This window comes from Ammospiza nelsoni, chromosome 23, assembly GCF_027579445.1.
Source record: "Ammospiza nelsoni isolate bAmmNel1 chromosome 23, bAmmNel1.pri, whole genome shotgun sequence".
Taxonomy (NCBI): domain Eukaryota; kingdom Metazoa; phylum Chordata; class Aves; order Passeriformes; family Passerellidae; genus Ammospiza; species Ammospiza nelsoni.
In genome coordinates, this window is record NC_080655.1 from 1,227,370 (window position 1) to 1,241,530 (window position 14,161).

General features: G+C 54.3%; 1 protein-coding gene across 1 annotated transcript in view; it reads left to right on the plus strand.

Annotated features, from left to right (window-relative positions):
* The first annotated feature begins 519 nt into the window (after positions 1-519).
* The window catches only part of CD34 (CD34 molecule), a 32,271-nt gene continuing 18,629 nt past the window's right edge, over positions 520-14,161 (plus strand). The window contains exons 1-8 of the mRNA XM_059487724.1: positions 520-562; positions 1,094-1,412; positions 8,210-8,344; positions 9,224-9,492; positions 9,766-9,849; positions 12,466-12,613; positions 12,942-12,988; positions 13,998-14,158. Of these exons, the coding sequence (XP_059343707.1) occupies positions 1,364-1,412; positions 8,210-8,344; positions 9,224-9,492; positions 9,766-9,849; positions 12,466-12,613; positions 12,942-12,988; positions 13,998-14,158 (893 nt within the window). The 5' untranslated portion in view covers positions 520-562; positions 1,094-1,363. The remainder of the gene's footprint in view (positions 563-1,093; positions 1,413-8,209; positions 8,345-9,223; positions 9,493-9,765; positions 9,850-12,465; positions 12,614-12,941; positions 12,989-13,997; positions 14,159-14,161) is intronic.

Sequence of the window (14,161 nt, forward strand, 5' to 3'; positions counted from 1 at the left end):
GTGCTACAGGAGCATCCAGGAAAAGATAAAACATTGAGTAAGAGCTTCCTCATCCTTCTTTCCACAGCTTTCTTTCCTGTCCACCTCATTTTTCAATTTCCTGTTCCCAACGACTCCTTTAGTCACCTCATCATCCAGCCATAAAAGAAAAGATGGAATTAATTCTGAACTGGAGCTGAGTTTCCCAAGCGTTCATCTCTTACTTCTTTTTAATACCCAAAGGCCATAATTTGACTCCCAGGCTGGTTTGGGTTGGAAGGGATGTTAGGGATCCTCTCATTCCACCTTCCTCTATCCCAGATAGGGGGAAATCCCATCCAAATCCCATCCAGCCTGGCCTGGAACATTCCAGGGACGGACATTCCCATGTGAGGACACAGAGCATCCCTCATCCTGCCCTTCCTGAGCTTCCCACGTGTGCCTGCAGTGCAGAACCAGAGCCAAGTTTCCCATTTGGGAAATAAAACTGCAGCCAGGGCTCTGTGCTGCTCCCAGGGCTCCCACAAAGCATCCCCAATGAGATCAGGGAGGTTCCTGCTCTGCCATCCTGCTCCTGCTCCAGGTACCATGCCAAACCCTTTGCCTGTGGGTTTTTCCTGCTCTCCCATCCTGCTCCAGCTTCCATGCCAAAACTTCTTCCTTTTGGTTTTTCCCCTGCCCCAGACCTTCTCTAACCCATCTGCTTCGTGCTCCCTGTTTGACTGGAGTTGATTTAGTGGAGTTAATGGAGTCACTTCTGCTCAGCTCAGCGATGATTCCGCATCCTTCAGTTCCCTGCTTAATTTGCTGGGAAAATCTCTGATTCTGAAGCCCATTTCCAGCATTCCCCTGTTTCCCACGGTGCCAGCACCACGCTTGGGGCTCTCCGGGCCGACCTGGGTTTCCCCACATCCCTGCTCTCCTCGGGCTGTGCTTGCTCTGCTCTGAAGGAGCTCAGCTGCAGTTTGGGCTGCAGTCCCTGCCTCCAGCTGCACCAGGCTGTGTCCCTGCCCTCCTTGGACAGGAAAGCAGCAGTCCTCAGGAAAGAGTTAATCCCAGGCAGCCTTTGGGATCCTTTGCTGGGGAGAGGGCTGATCTTTTGTTTGTTTTGAAGCCGCTGGCAGGAAAGCGGGGAGGAGAAAATTACCTAAGTGATAGCGAGGTTGCCACGAACTGTATAAAAACTGGGAAATCAAAGCCCAGAAACTCCACCTCGCCGTCCCGGAGCACAAGCACAACCCCTGAAGAGAAACCCACCCCAGCAGCTTCGAGTGATCTCAAAGGCTTGAACTCCAACCAAGCCGCATGAGCTCAGAGCTGCTGCGGGACTGAGCAGCCCAGGAGCTGCCCCGGAGCAGGGAAAGGCTTTGGGAATCCCACGGCCATGGAGTGGGGGCAGCTCCTCTGCATCTTCTGCCTGCTGGAGCTGGCCGGTGAGTACTGATGGCCCCAAGGCCGGGTGGCAGCAGGGACAGGGCGTGGGGCAGCTCCTGAAGATGCTCCTCCAGGAGTTTGGGGTTAATTTCCACCCCAAAACCTCAGAAAGGGACAGGAATGGGGATGGAACTGCCCAACAAACTCCTGGGAGCAGAAGACGGGGGAAGGTGCTTCTCCACGAGTTTGGGGTTCAGCTGTACCCCAAAACCTCAGAAAGGGACAGGAATGGGGATAAAGCCCCCCACAAACTCCTGGGAGCGGCAGATGGGGGGAAGATGCTTCTCCAGGAGTTTGGGATGGGGATAAAACCACCCAACAAACTCCTGGGAGCAGCAGATGGGGGGAAGATGCTTCTCCACGAGTTTGGGGTTCAGTGCCACCCCAAAACCTCAGAAAGGGACAGGAATGGGGATAAAGCTCCCCACAAACTCCTGGGAGCGGCAGACAGGGGGAAGATGCTTCTCCACGAGTTTGGGATGGGGATAAAACCACCCAACAAACTCCTGGGAGCAGCAGATGGGGGGAAGATGCTTCTCCACGAGTTTGGGGTTCAGTGCCACCCCAAAACCTCAGAAAGGGACAGGAATGGGGGTAAAGCCCCCCACAAACTCCTGGGTAACACGAGGAGGTGTCCCTGCACACAGGCAGAGTGCAGCCACAGTTCAAGCTGTCTCTCAGCCTGCTCTGGTGTAAATGAGCCACGCTTTTGTTTTGTGGTTGGAACTAAACATTTGCTGAAAATCAAATGAGCCTCCATAAATATTAAAATCTCCTATTGCAGCTCTTCAAATATTCATCGTGCGAAGCGATGAATAGCAGTGCTGAGATTTTCTCTAGGTGCTACTTTTTAAAGGGTTGTGTTTTAGGGAAATATTATCATTTTTGTCCCAAACCCAACAGCCATGAGGTAATAAAAAAGGACTAAAAAAGTGAAGCAGCGCTCTGTGTGTTGCCTGGTGTGCTGGGACAGCAGCCAGGAGCCTGCGGGTGTCTCCTCAAATGTGATTTTTTCTTGCTCACACGAATGGGAGCGAGGAGATCTATTGCAGGAATTCACTGGGTTTTGTTCTCCTCTTTCACAGAGCTCCTTTCATGCTCCCCTGGCTGCCCAGGTAAATTGCTCACCTGAGCCGCTGGCTGACCCTCCAGTCTGTGTTAATTTGAAAGGAATTGAATAAAAAACCCAATTTTATGTGAGAAAAATGACATTCAGGGCTGTGTGGTTGGGCTGAGGCGAGCGAGGGTGTGAGACAAAGGTGTGAGGCAAAGCTTGGGCTTCAAACCTCCAGTTCCAAACCTTGAGCACAAAACAAAAGTGATGGAAAAGGGATAAAAAGCTCAGATTTTGGAAGGATAAAGCTTGTGGGCTGCAGAGGCTTTAATGCTTTGTGCAAAATGTGCCTGCCCGTCACTCCTGCAGGATATTCCTGCCTGCAAGGTGGAGGAGTTTGGCTTCTCCTCGGTGTAACTGCTGGGAAAAATCCTCCCTGGGGCTCTGCTGGTTCCTCAGCCCCGTGGGGAGTCCCAGAGGATCCATCCAAGGCTCCATTTGAGCAGCTGCCCTGGAAATCCCAGCTCTGCTTTGGGCTGGGGCTGCTCCTGGCAGCGCTGCTGAGGGTGGAGCAGCTGCCAGGGCTCCTCCAGCTAAAGGAACGTGTTTTACAGGGAAAATCCCACACTGGGACAGGGCAGGAGCCTGCAGGTGTGGTGTGGGGCTGCGCTGTGGGGAGGATGCAGTTTGGGCTCTGGGATGCAGCGCCAGGATCCAGCCTGGTCCAACTCCATGGGGAAAATCCCCTGGGAAAGCCCAAATCCCTGGAACTGCTCCCTCTGCCTGGTTCCTTGGGGTTCCTCCCCAGTCCCAAGGAAGGGTTTGCAGCCACCCCTGCTCTGCAGAGTGCTCTGCAGTTCCCAGCCCCTCCCAAGCCCCTGGGAGGATGCTGTGAGCAGCCTGTGCTGGAAAGCTGGGGATGGATGAAGCTCATGCAGAGCTGTCCTGTGCTCGTCTCACAGTGAGCGTGGAACTGGGAGGCTCAGTTGTATTTGTACCTAATAAAAACACTTTACTCTTTCACTTAACCTTTCATCTTTCTTCTTTATATGTTTTTCATTCCTCTCTGCCAACCTTAACTTTTAGAAAAGTCTCTTTCCTTGCCATTTTCACACGTCCTTTCCTTCCTCCACTCCTTCTGCAACACTTACGAAAGCCCTGAACATCAGGAAAGGAAAAAGAGACTTTAAAGCTTCCAGCTGCTCGAGTTTAACATCCTTTGGAGGCTGCTGCTCCAGCCAGGAGAAATCCCAGCCCCGGGAAGGTGCTGGGCTGCCCCAGAGGCCCCGGCCCCAAGGCAAGGCTGGAGCAGCAGCTGGGCTGTGCTGGGGCAGCTCGGGGGGCTCCCCCGGCCCCCGGCCCCGGCCCCACACCCACATCCTGTCTGGGCCAAGGAAAAGGGGGAGGGGAGGCGTTTTTATCAGATATTTCCAGAGGGAAGAGGGCTCCACCCGCTTGAATTCCTGCCACATGGCCGGGAGCTGCAGAGGCATGAGTAATGCCGGCTGGAGGGCTTGGAGGGGCTGCTGGGGGGAGCCGGGGCTGGCTGCGGCCCCAGGCTCTGCATCCCAGCCCAGAGATCCCTTCCTGCATCCCTCAGTCCATTTGCCCTCCTCTCCTGCATCCCAGCCCAGAGATCCTCTCCTGCATCCCACCCACAGTCCATTTGTCCTCCTCTCCTGCATCCCACAGTCCATTTACCCTCCTCTCCTGCATCCCAGAGCTCCATTTGCCCTCCTCTCCTGCATCCCAGCCCAGAGATCCCTTCCTGCATCCCACGGTCCATTTACCCTCCTGTCCTGCATCCCTCAGTCCATTTGCCCTCCTCTCCTGCATCCCCCAGCTTCAGAGCTCCTTCTCTGCATCCCAGCCCAGAGCTGCCCTCCTGCATCCCACAGTCCATTTACCCTCCTCTCCTGCATCCCACAGTCCATTTACCCTCCTCTCCTGCATCACACAGCTCCTCTCCAACATCCCACGGTCTATTTACCCTCCTGTCCTGCATCCCAGAGCTCCAGAACTCCTCTTCTGCATCCCAGCCCAGAGCTGGGGAACAAACTCTGTTTATTGCAATAATCTCTGTTAAAGGCAGAGCTGAGGAGCTGCCCTGGTGCCCAAGGAGCCCAAGGCTGAGCAGAGGCTTTGCCAGAGGTGAACCAGGGGATCTGAGGCAGGATCAGATCTCAGGTCCTGCCCAGAGGTTCCCAGTGGGATTCAGCTCCCTCAGTCCTGTTTGCTGTGGGTCAGGACTGGGATGCAGTGATGGAAACTTCCCTCCTCTTTCCTGAACCTTTGCCACTGCAGAGCTTTTTTGTGGCCCTGGCTGAGCGCTCAGGGATGAGTCTTGGAGCAAGTTTAACATTTATATTGTTGCCTTTTCTTTATTCAATCCAAGATCCTTCCTAAGCCTCGTTATTAAAATATCTTTAAAAAATCATTTACTTTTTAAACCCTGGGTGGGTGAACACAATGGGTGCTGGGAAGTGCAATTTTCTTTCCCATCTCTGCATGGTTTTGCTCCTGCACGTGCTTGCATTGCCAGGTGAAGATTTCTCCCAGGTTAATAAATAGCTTGGCTTAAACTCTAAACCCTCAATCCTAACAAACTGACAAAGTTTAATAAAGTCATTAAAAATGCATGCTGCAATAAATAACCCTCTTCAGCTGAGCACCACGTGGATTATCCAGCCCACATCCGCATCATTATTTATCTCATGAGCCCAAAGATTTCATAAAAACCCCTGATCCATGTTTTGTGCAAAAGCTCCTGCACATGCTCCAAGAAAGCAAGAAAAAGAAATCCAAAGTGACAGCTCCTCTCCCAAACTACACTGAGCAGCAGCCAGGCCTCCAGTCCACTATTCAGTGCTGAAAGGGCTTTGATGAGGAGTACCTGGGGTGCTCTGCAAACATCTGGAGGAGTTCAGAGGTGCTTGGGTGGCTCTGGCACTCGGGGAGGTCACGGCAGGGCTGCATTGTTCTGGGGATGTGAGAATTCAAGTTGTGCCTGACAGAGCTGAGCCCAAAGCCTGGCCCTGCCCAAAGCCTGGCCCTGCCCAAAGCCTGGCCCTGCCCAAAGCCTGGCCCTGCCCAAAGCCTGGCCCTGCCCAAAGCCTGGCTCTGCCCAAAGCCTGGCTCTGCCCAAAGCCTGGCCCTGCCCAAAGCCTGGCTCTGCCCAAAGCCTGGCCCTGCCCAAAGCCTGGCTCTGCCCAAAGCCTGGCTCTGCCCAAAGCCTGGCTCTGCCCAAAGCCTGGCCCTGCCCAAAGCCTGGCCCTGCCCAAAGCCTGGCCCTGCCCAAAGCCTGGCCCTGCCCAAAGCCTGGCCCTGCCTCTGGGCTGCTCCCTGCCCAAAGCCTGGCCCTGCCCAAAGCCTGGCTCTGCCCAAAGCCTGGCTCTGCCCAAAGCCTGGCCCTGCCCAAAGCCTGGCCCTGCCTCTGGGCTGCTCCCTGCTCTGGGCACCAGTCCTGCCTCCTGCTTTTCATATGCTAAAAGTCAGCAGGAAAACTCAGTGACTTCAGCAGCTGGAACTGAGCTGCCTTGGAGAAGGAGCAACTTCTCCCCCTGAGCTAAAGCTGTGCCAGAACCCAAAGTGCAGCTCCAGACACCTGCACTGAGCCTCAGCAGGGCCCCCAGAGCAGCTGCAGCCCAGGAGGGGTGGGAGGGATGGGATGGGATGGGATTGATCAGGATGGATCAGGACAGGATGAATGGGATGGGTCAGGATGGGGTGGATAGGATGGATAGGACGGATAGGATAGGATGGATAAATGGATCAGAATGGGATGAATCTGGATGGGATGGATAGGATGGATCAGGATGGATCAGGATGGATGGGATGGATCAGGATGGATGAGGTGGATGGGATGAATAGAATGGGATGGACAGGATGGATAGGATGGGATAGATCAGGATGGGATAGATCAGGGTGGGCAGCAGCAGTGTGGGCAGCCCCACAGGACCAATCTGAGCCCCACATTTCCCCAGCCTCCCCCAGCAGCACCAGCAGCTCTGCCTGTGCCACCCACAGCCAAAACCAACCCCAGAGCCCTCAGGCTTTGCCCTTCCCAAAACCAACCCCAGAGCCCTCAGGCTTTCCCCTTCCCAAAACCAACCCCAGAGCCCTCAGGCTTTGCTCTTACCAAAACCAACCCCAGAGCCCTCAGGCTTTGCCCTTCCCAAGCCCTCCAGGCTCTGTGGAGCTGACCCAGCCAAGAGCAGCTCCTGCCAGGCCCATGCCCAGCTCCCAGAGCTGTTCCCTGGCAGCAGATCCTGCCCAGGACCTGCCAGAGCTGCTCCATCTCTCAGGGTGGTTTGGGAGGATGAAGTAACTTTTCTCGGAGCTGGGGCTCCCCTGGGCACAGCTGCAAATGAAACAACACATTCTGTATGACTTTCTCTTTAGTGCCTGGATAAGAATCTTAAACACCAGGAGCCCTGGGGTAGAGACTGGAGCTGTTTGCTAAAGTGGGAATAGATCCTGGGGAGAGAAGCTGAGGAATGGGGAGAAATGCATTTTCATTGACTCACACAGCTCATTGCAGAAGGAAAAGCTGGAAGTGTCATCTCCGTAAGGCAGCAGGAAGCAATATATAAACTTTAGGTTAGAACAGCAAGCCACCCTCCAAGCATTCTGCTTTACCTCCAAAGATGTTTTCGCTCATGAGTCAGGGCTGATCCCAAGCCAGTGGGAATGTTTCTATTTACTTTGAGACTGTGCCTGCAACTGTAAATCCAACTTATCTATCCTGAGGCACACCAGTGATCTCTTCCAAGGCTTGGTTCTCCCCTCCCAGGATTACAAACCCAAACTGCTCTGAAATCCAGAGCTTTGTGCAGAGCTTTGTGCATCCAGCAGCGAGCTGGGGCTGGGCTGGGGTGAGCATAGAGCCTGTCCTCCTCCTCCTCCTCTGGGAGCCCTGGAGCCCCTCAGGGCTGCACCAGACTCTGCTGCTCATGAATGAAAAGTTTCACCCCTGAGCCTCTCTGTGAAAAACGCCAATCGCTTGTTTTTAAAATTTTAAAAGTTTAATAGTAATAAAATGGCTATAAAAATAGTAATACAATTAGAGGAATAATAATTTGGACAATTTGAATTAGGACAATATGAGACAATAAAGACAAAGAGTTATGGACAGGCTGGGTACCTTTTTCTGGGCAACATGAGCCCGAAAAAGGACACAGTTAACAAAGGATTAACCCTTAAAATCAATAGCCTGTTGCATATTCATACACTTCATACAAGGTGCATAAATTCCATTCAAACACAGGGTTCTGTCTGGCAGTGTCAGCTTCTTCCTCCAAATCCTAACTTTGAGGCGGGAAGAAATTCGTTTATTCTGATAATGGGGCAAAAAATTCTCTTTCTCTGAAAGATTCAGGTGTCCTGTGGCTGCTATCTCACTGCGAATCCTTTCTTTTAAAAAAAGTATCCTGCATGTCATCGTTTCTATTTTAACAATTTTTATAACCTAAAACTATATTTCACACACTACTTAAGAGAACTAACACACCATTAACACTAATTTAATTAACTAATTCTGCGTTAATTAACACAGAATTAACACAACTTTCTAAAACAACACATGTAATATTCATTTGAATTTTTGCCAAAAGCCAGCCGTAAAACACACGCATTTTCCACGCTCTCCGAGACGTGCCCCAGGGGTTCCTCTTGGGGCGAGAAGAAGCGACTTTGGGGGGGCAGCTGCACCTTTCCTGCTCCTGAGAGCTCCTCTCCCCCCAGGCTGCGCCGCCGGGAGCACCACGGCCACCGCCAGCCCCACAGGAGGGGACAGCAGCCGGGGGACAGCGGGGGACAGCACGGCCACCGCCGCCAGCGCGGCCACGGGGGACGGCAGCAGCGCCAGGCCGGCCTCTGGTAACCCCTGCCCGGGCTCCCTCTGTCATCCCTGGGAGCCTCTGTGCCCAGAATCACATTTGTAGGGTGCTGGTTGAGGCACGGTTTGTGCTCTCAACAAAAGAGCCTGAGCGTGGTCACGAGGTTTAATTCCACCCAAAAAATCCCACCTGGGGACAGCAGCCCAGGCACCTCAGCCCCATCCTGGTCAGAACAAAGAGCTCAGGGATGTTTATCTCTCCACACGTGTTGGGGGACCCACCTGCGGGAGTGCCTTTGGGAGGAGAGGATGAGGGGGAATGGCTTTAAGCTGGAGGGGGGAGGTTTAAATCAGATTTTGGGCAGGAATTGTTCCCTGGTAGGGTGGGCAGGGGCTGGGATGGGATTCCCAGAGCAGCTGGGGCTGCCCCTGGATCCCTGCAATGTCCCAGGCCAGGCTGGATGGGGCTGGGAGCACCTGGGACAGGGGAAGGTGTCCCTGGAATGGCTGGGGAGACCCTGGGTGGGCTTTGAGGTCCCCCCAGCCCAGACCAGTGTGGGGTTCCAGGATGGGAGCCCCAGCTCAGGCTCTGGAGGGCTCAGGAGGGATGGGAGGATGCAGGGAGCCTTTCCCTGGTGGAACTTGGGATCAGAGCCTGCTCTGGCAGCCTCGGGGCCAGGGAGGAGCTGGGGGTGATGCTGGGGGTGGCCAGTGTCACCCAGAAATGACCCCACTGTCCCCAAGCTGTGGGTGTGTGTAATTCGGCAGAATTAGGCAGAATTAGCAGAACCAGGGCTAATGAGCTCTCCCTGGAGAGCCAAAGGCTCCTGGAGCTGCCTCTGACAGATCAATATCTGTCACACACTGAGCTCACAGGGTTCCTCCTGAGCCCTTCTCTCTGCATTTCCTCCAATCTGCAGCCACCGCCACCTCCGGGGCCACCACGGCATCCTCAGAGCTCCTTGGCCAGCTGAACAGCAGCCCCCAGCCCAGCCTGGCCCCCACATCCCTGCCAGGCTCCTCCCTGGGCCCCCAGGGCAGCCCGGGGGTCCCCACGAGCCAGAGCCCCCCGACCCAGCCCGGGGACAGGGCAGAGACCTCGGGCACCCCCAGCCCTGCGGGCACCTCGGAGCACCCCGATGTCCCCGGTGCCACCACAGCCCTGCCCACGGCCAGCACCAGCCCCAAGGTGAGGAGGAGGGTACATGGGGAGGCTGGGCTGGGGCTGGCACCCCAGCATGGCTCTGACACCCCAGCATGGCGTTGACACCCCAGCATGGCATTGACACCCAGCATGGCATTGACACCCCAGCATGGCGTTGACACCCCAGCATGGCATTGACACCCCAGCATGGCATTGACACCCAGCATGGCGTTGACACCCCAGCATGGCACTGACACCCCAGCAGGGCCCTGGCAGACACCCCAACAGGGCTCTGACACCCCTGTGCTCTCCCTCCAGCCTGCCATCAGCTGCCACAGTGCCAGGGATGCGGGTGACAGCGCCGGGGCCATCTGCCTGCAGCTGAACGAGTCCAGCACCTGCGTGAGTGTCCCTGCAGGCCTGGGGTCACCCAGACCCTCCTGGGGGCTCTTTGGGGTGGGGGGCTCCAGCAGTCGCCCTGGGGCGGTGCAGGAGGGGATGGTCTCAGCCCCAAAGGGTTCCAGGGGAAACGCGCCCTCCCAGCTGCACAAATTCTCCTTTTCCCTTTGAGCTCTGGGCTCAGCTCGGCTTCTAAAGCGTCTCCCACCGTGTCCGACAGGAAGCTGCCTTTGTTCTTCTCCTTCCTCTTCCCTGCTGGAAACAAAAGCGCCTTTTTTTGTCTTGCCAAGTGCCCTAGGAAAGAAAACAGGGCATTGCAAGGAGCTGCTCGGAGTCACCAGCAGCTCCCGAGGGGATTCCAGGCTCTCTGTGACCATCCTTGGCCTTGAGCACCAAAAATGGGGAATTTGTGACAGAATAAGGGGGGTTTAAGCTGGAGGAGGGAGGTTTAAATCACCCACGGGGTGGGGGGAAAAACCTCTCCCACTGGATATTCATTGGTGCAAAGAAATTAACGTCAATATGATTGGCAAAAGTTTTACAGAAATTTAATGAGGCACGTACGCACATCTGCTTACGCACAGAGTCGGCTTACAAAGATTTTCATGTCTTTCGTGTCCTTTCTGATCTGCTCCCATGCTGACGGCCTTGTCTTCTTCCTTGCTATGGATACACTGGAAAATCATCAATTGTTATTTATTTTATGAAGTCAACCTTGCTGCAGGCCGGCTGTGCAGCCCCTCCATAGCAGGGCTGTCCCCTCAGCAGAGCCCTCCCCAGCCCCGGGTGGGACCAGGCAGCTCCTGGAGGTTTATTAAAAATATGGATATTCATCTAGTACCGATATCCAACTGTCATGGACAAAAACTCTCTGACAGTTTAGAGCTAGAAAGTGGATGTTTATTGTGGGATAGCTCCCAAATACACACTGCAATTTACAGATGATTACGGAGTCCTTTTATCTCTACAAGTATTGAATACCCAAAACACAAATGCATATTCATAACTTTGGTACATCCCATTCCCCACTTCCTATGGTAATTAGTTCAAAAGCTATTAAGCATGAGCAGTTTGTTCCTTGAAATGGGTCAGTGGTGCCTTGCATGGTGAGGGGTCCCAAAATGAGGAAGTAAATGAAATCTGCCTCGTTCTGGCCTTTATATAACAAATGAACCCATTGGTAGAACTCCCATTCCTCATCTTCAATTGGTTTCAGAATAGAGGAGTCCAACAATTGTCTTTTGTTCCTAAAAACAATTGTCTTATGTTCCTAAAAACAATTGTCTTATGTTCCCAAAAGCTATTTATCAATTTCTATATTCTTCATTATAAACCCAGCTAAGCAAACATTGTGCTGACAAGCAATCAATTATTAGTTAACCACTAACTCTTAACTTCATCAAGGCCTATCCATTTATTTTAATTCACTCCAATAAAGCTTATCTCCAACTAAAATCTCAGCTCCTCTAAATCTCTAAATTCCTTAAAGTTTCTGTCTCGCTGGCAGGACCTGGAGCCAGAGCAGAGCAGTCCTGGCAGGACCTGTGTCCCTCTCTCCCCCTGGCCTTTCCCGAGGCAAATGAGCAATCAGCTGGCACCGGGAGCTGCTAATTGCAGAGGGAAACTCTGACACTCCGATGAGTCTTTCCACAGCTCAGAAAGGAAAATACACGCTTGGGTCTCTTGTTCCATCTTGGCCTTCCTCCCCCCCCCCCCCCCCCCCCCGAGCCAAGCTCTACAGAAACAGCTGAAAATGATTTGTTTGTTGTTCTCCCGTGGAGGAGTTTCTGGATTCTGGCACTTGCAGAGGATGGAGGGACCTGGGGAGGGCTCTGGGCAGAGCAGGACAGGACAGGACAGGACAGGGGGATTCTCCCTTCCACAGCCCCAGGGTGGGATCCAGCCCAGCACGAACATATTCAATGTGTGTAAGGGCTCAGTGGAGCTGTCTCTGGCTCTGGGGTGGGCACAGGGGGGCTGAGCAGGGTTTGGCAAAGCTGGGCTCTGTCTGTGAGCCTGGCTGTGCCTGAAAATATCCCCAAGGAGAAATCTCATCCTGTCTGATGCAGAAACCAGCCCACAAAGGCTGCAGATCCTCACTCCTCTTCCTCTCCTCCCCCCCCCACCAGAGTCAGTGCAGCTCTAAAATGTGAGAAATGTGGTTTTTTACCTAGCCTTTGATCAGCAACCTAGCAAAAACATTGAAGACATTTCCTAAACAGGAAGGCTCAATGCTTCTTTGTTATTTCCCTCCTTTCCCAGCCCCTGCCTGGGACTCTGAAACAATAGAGCTCTTCAGTTGTTCCAGCCCAAAAACTGGGGAGACTTGCCATGCGATTCAGAGCCTAAATTTAGCTTTGTTTAAATGCCATTTTCAGGAGTTGCTAATAATGCCTGCATTTAATTTATTCTCATTAAGTTAAGACATGAGAAATGAGCACCTCTACCTCCAAGGTGTTGGGCAGTGCTGGGGTGGGAGGGGAGGGCCTGACACCCAGCTCAGCTTTGCAGGACACCAAAATCCAAATGGGAAAGCACAACACCTCCACCAGCATGGCCGAGGCAGAGAATTGCTCAGTTTGCTTGGACTAATGGCTGCTCTCTCTGAAATTTTGGCAGGAACACTTTGTGGAGAGGAAGGGGTCAGATTTATGGCAAGCAGTGTGTGAAAACAGAACCCACAGCGTGGAGTCCCCCTGTGAGATCAAACTCACCCCATCCAGCCTGGACAGGGACTGCTTGCTCCTCATCCTCAAAGGGGAGAAAGGTCAGTGCGGGCATTCCATGGCTCAGATCATGGTGTGGGCAGTGGGACAGGGCTGTGAGGCAGATCCTGGGAGGAGAAACCTCTCTGCAATTCTGCTCCTTCTGCTGGGGTCCTGCTGCACCCCTGGGGCTGTGGAACTGCCTCGGGAGCATCCCCTGTGCTCAGCCAGGCTCCTTGGTGTGCCCTGAGCTGCAGAGGGTGATCCGTGGCTGGAATGTGTGTGTGTGTGTGTGTAAGGTCATGAACATTCAATGTGTGTAACATGCGTGATGGATATATTTAATGTGTGTAACATGTGGGATGTGATCTCCTGTTTTGAACCTTGCAGATCCTGACAAACTCCTGAACACGCTCCAGAAGTCCCACAGGGAAAAGGTAAATCCCTTAAGCAAATTTGGCTGCAGAATGTGCCTGGCCAGGGGGCTGAGAGCTGTGGCTGCTCAGCTGAGGCTGGGGACGGGCTGAGACTGGGACCTGCCTCCAGTCTGGGGGTGCCTGAGGGGTGCAGGGACCTCTGGAGTGCCCAAGGCCAGGCGGGGCAGGGTTGGAGCCCTGGGGCAGTGGAAGGTGTCCCTGCCATGCCAGGGGTGGCACTGGGTGATTTTTAAGGTCCAAACCAGCCTGGGATCCTGTGGTTGGAGCCGACCACCAGGGATGCAGCACAAGAGAAGCAGCACAAGCTGTGCCATGGCTCTGTAAATGCTGAAATGTTTTCCCAGCAGAGTTAGACCCAGCAGTAACTCTCAGGATGCAGTTGGCACTCAGATTCTCCAAAGTCCAGGCTGGCATTAATGAATTCCTCCCCCAGCCCTCCCCTGAGGCTGGCACTGGCTGGGGCTGAGCTCCAGGTGAGTCCCAGGGTAGGAACAGCAGAGCTGAGAGAGCTCAGCCAGGTGCTCCAAACCCCAGGTGTGCTCCAGAGGCCAAATTCCAAAGTTCCCTGTGCCACAGGAGAGCCCAGGCTGGAAGGAGCCTGTGAGGGCAGCCAGGGCCGGGGCAGCAATGATCAGAGACATTTCAGCCAGGTGCTCCAAGCCCCAGCTGTGCTCCAGAGGCCAAATTTCCCTGTGCCACAGGAGACCCAGGACAGTAAGCAGCCTTTGAGGGCTGGGGCAGCAGAGCAGCAGAGCTGCAGTGCTCACAGAGATCTCAGCCAGGTGCTCCAAGCCCCAGCTGTGCTCCAGAGGCCAAATTCCAAAGTTCCTGTGCCCCAGGAGAGCCCAGGCTGGAAGGAGCCTGTGAGGGCAGCCAGGGCCGGGGCAGGGCCGGGCCAGCAGAGCTCCCCAAGGAGGTGACAGCAGCACTGCTTGAAGCCTGTGCAGCAGATGCGAACGTTTCCTGTTTGTCCCACTGGCCGCTCTCTGTGCTGTTGTGTTTTTTCCAGTTGGGAATAGCATCCCTGCAGAAGGAGGGCCCGAGGGGCCGGCGGGACCCATCGCGGAGGACGCTGATCGCGCTGGTGACCTCGGGGCTGCTGCTGGCGCTGCTGGGGCTGGCCGGGTGTCTCCTGATGCGGCGGCGCAGCTGGAGCCCCGCGGGACAGAGGCT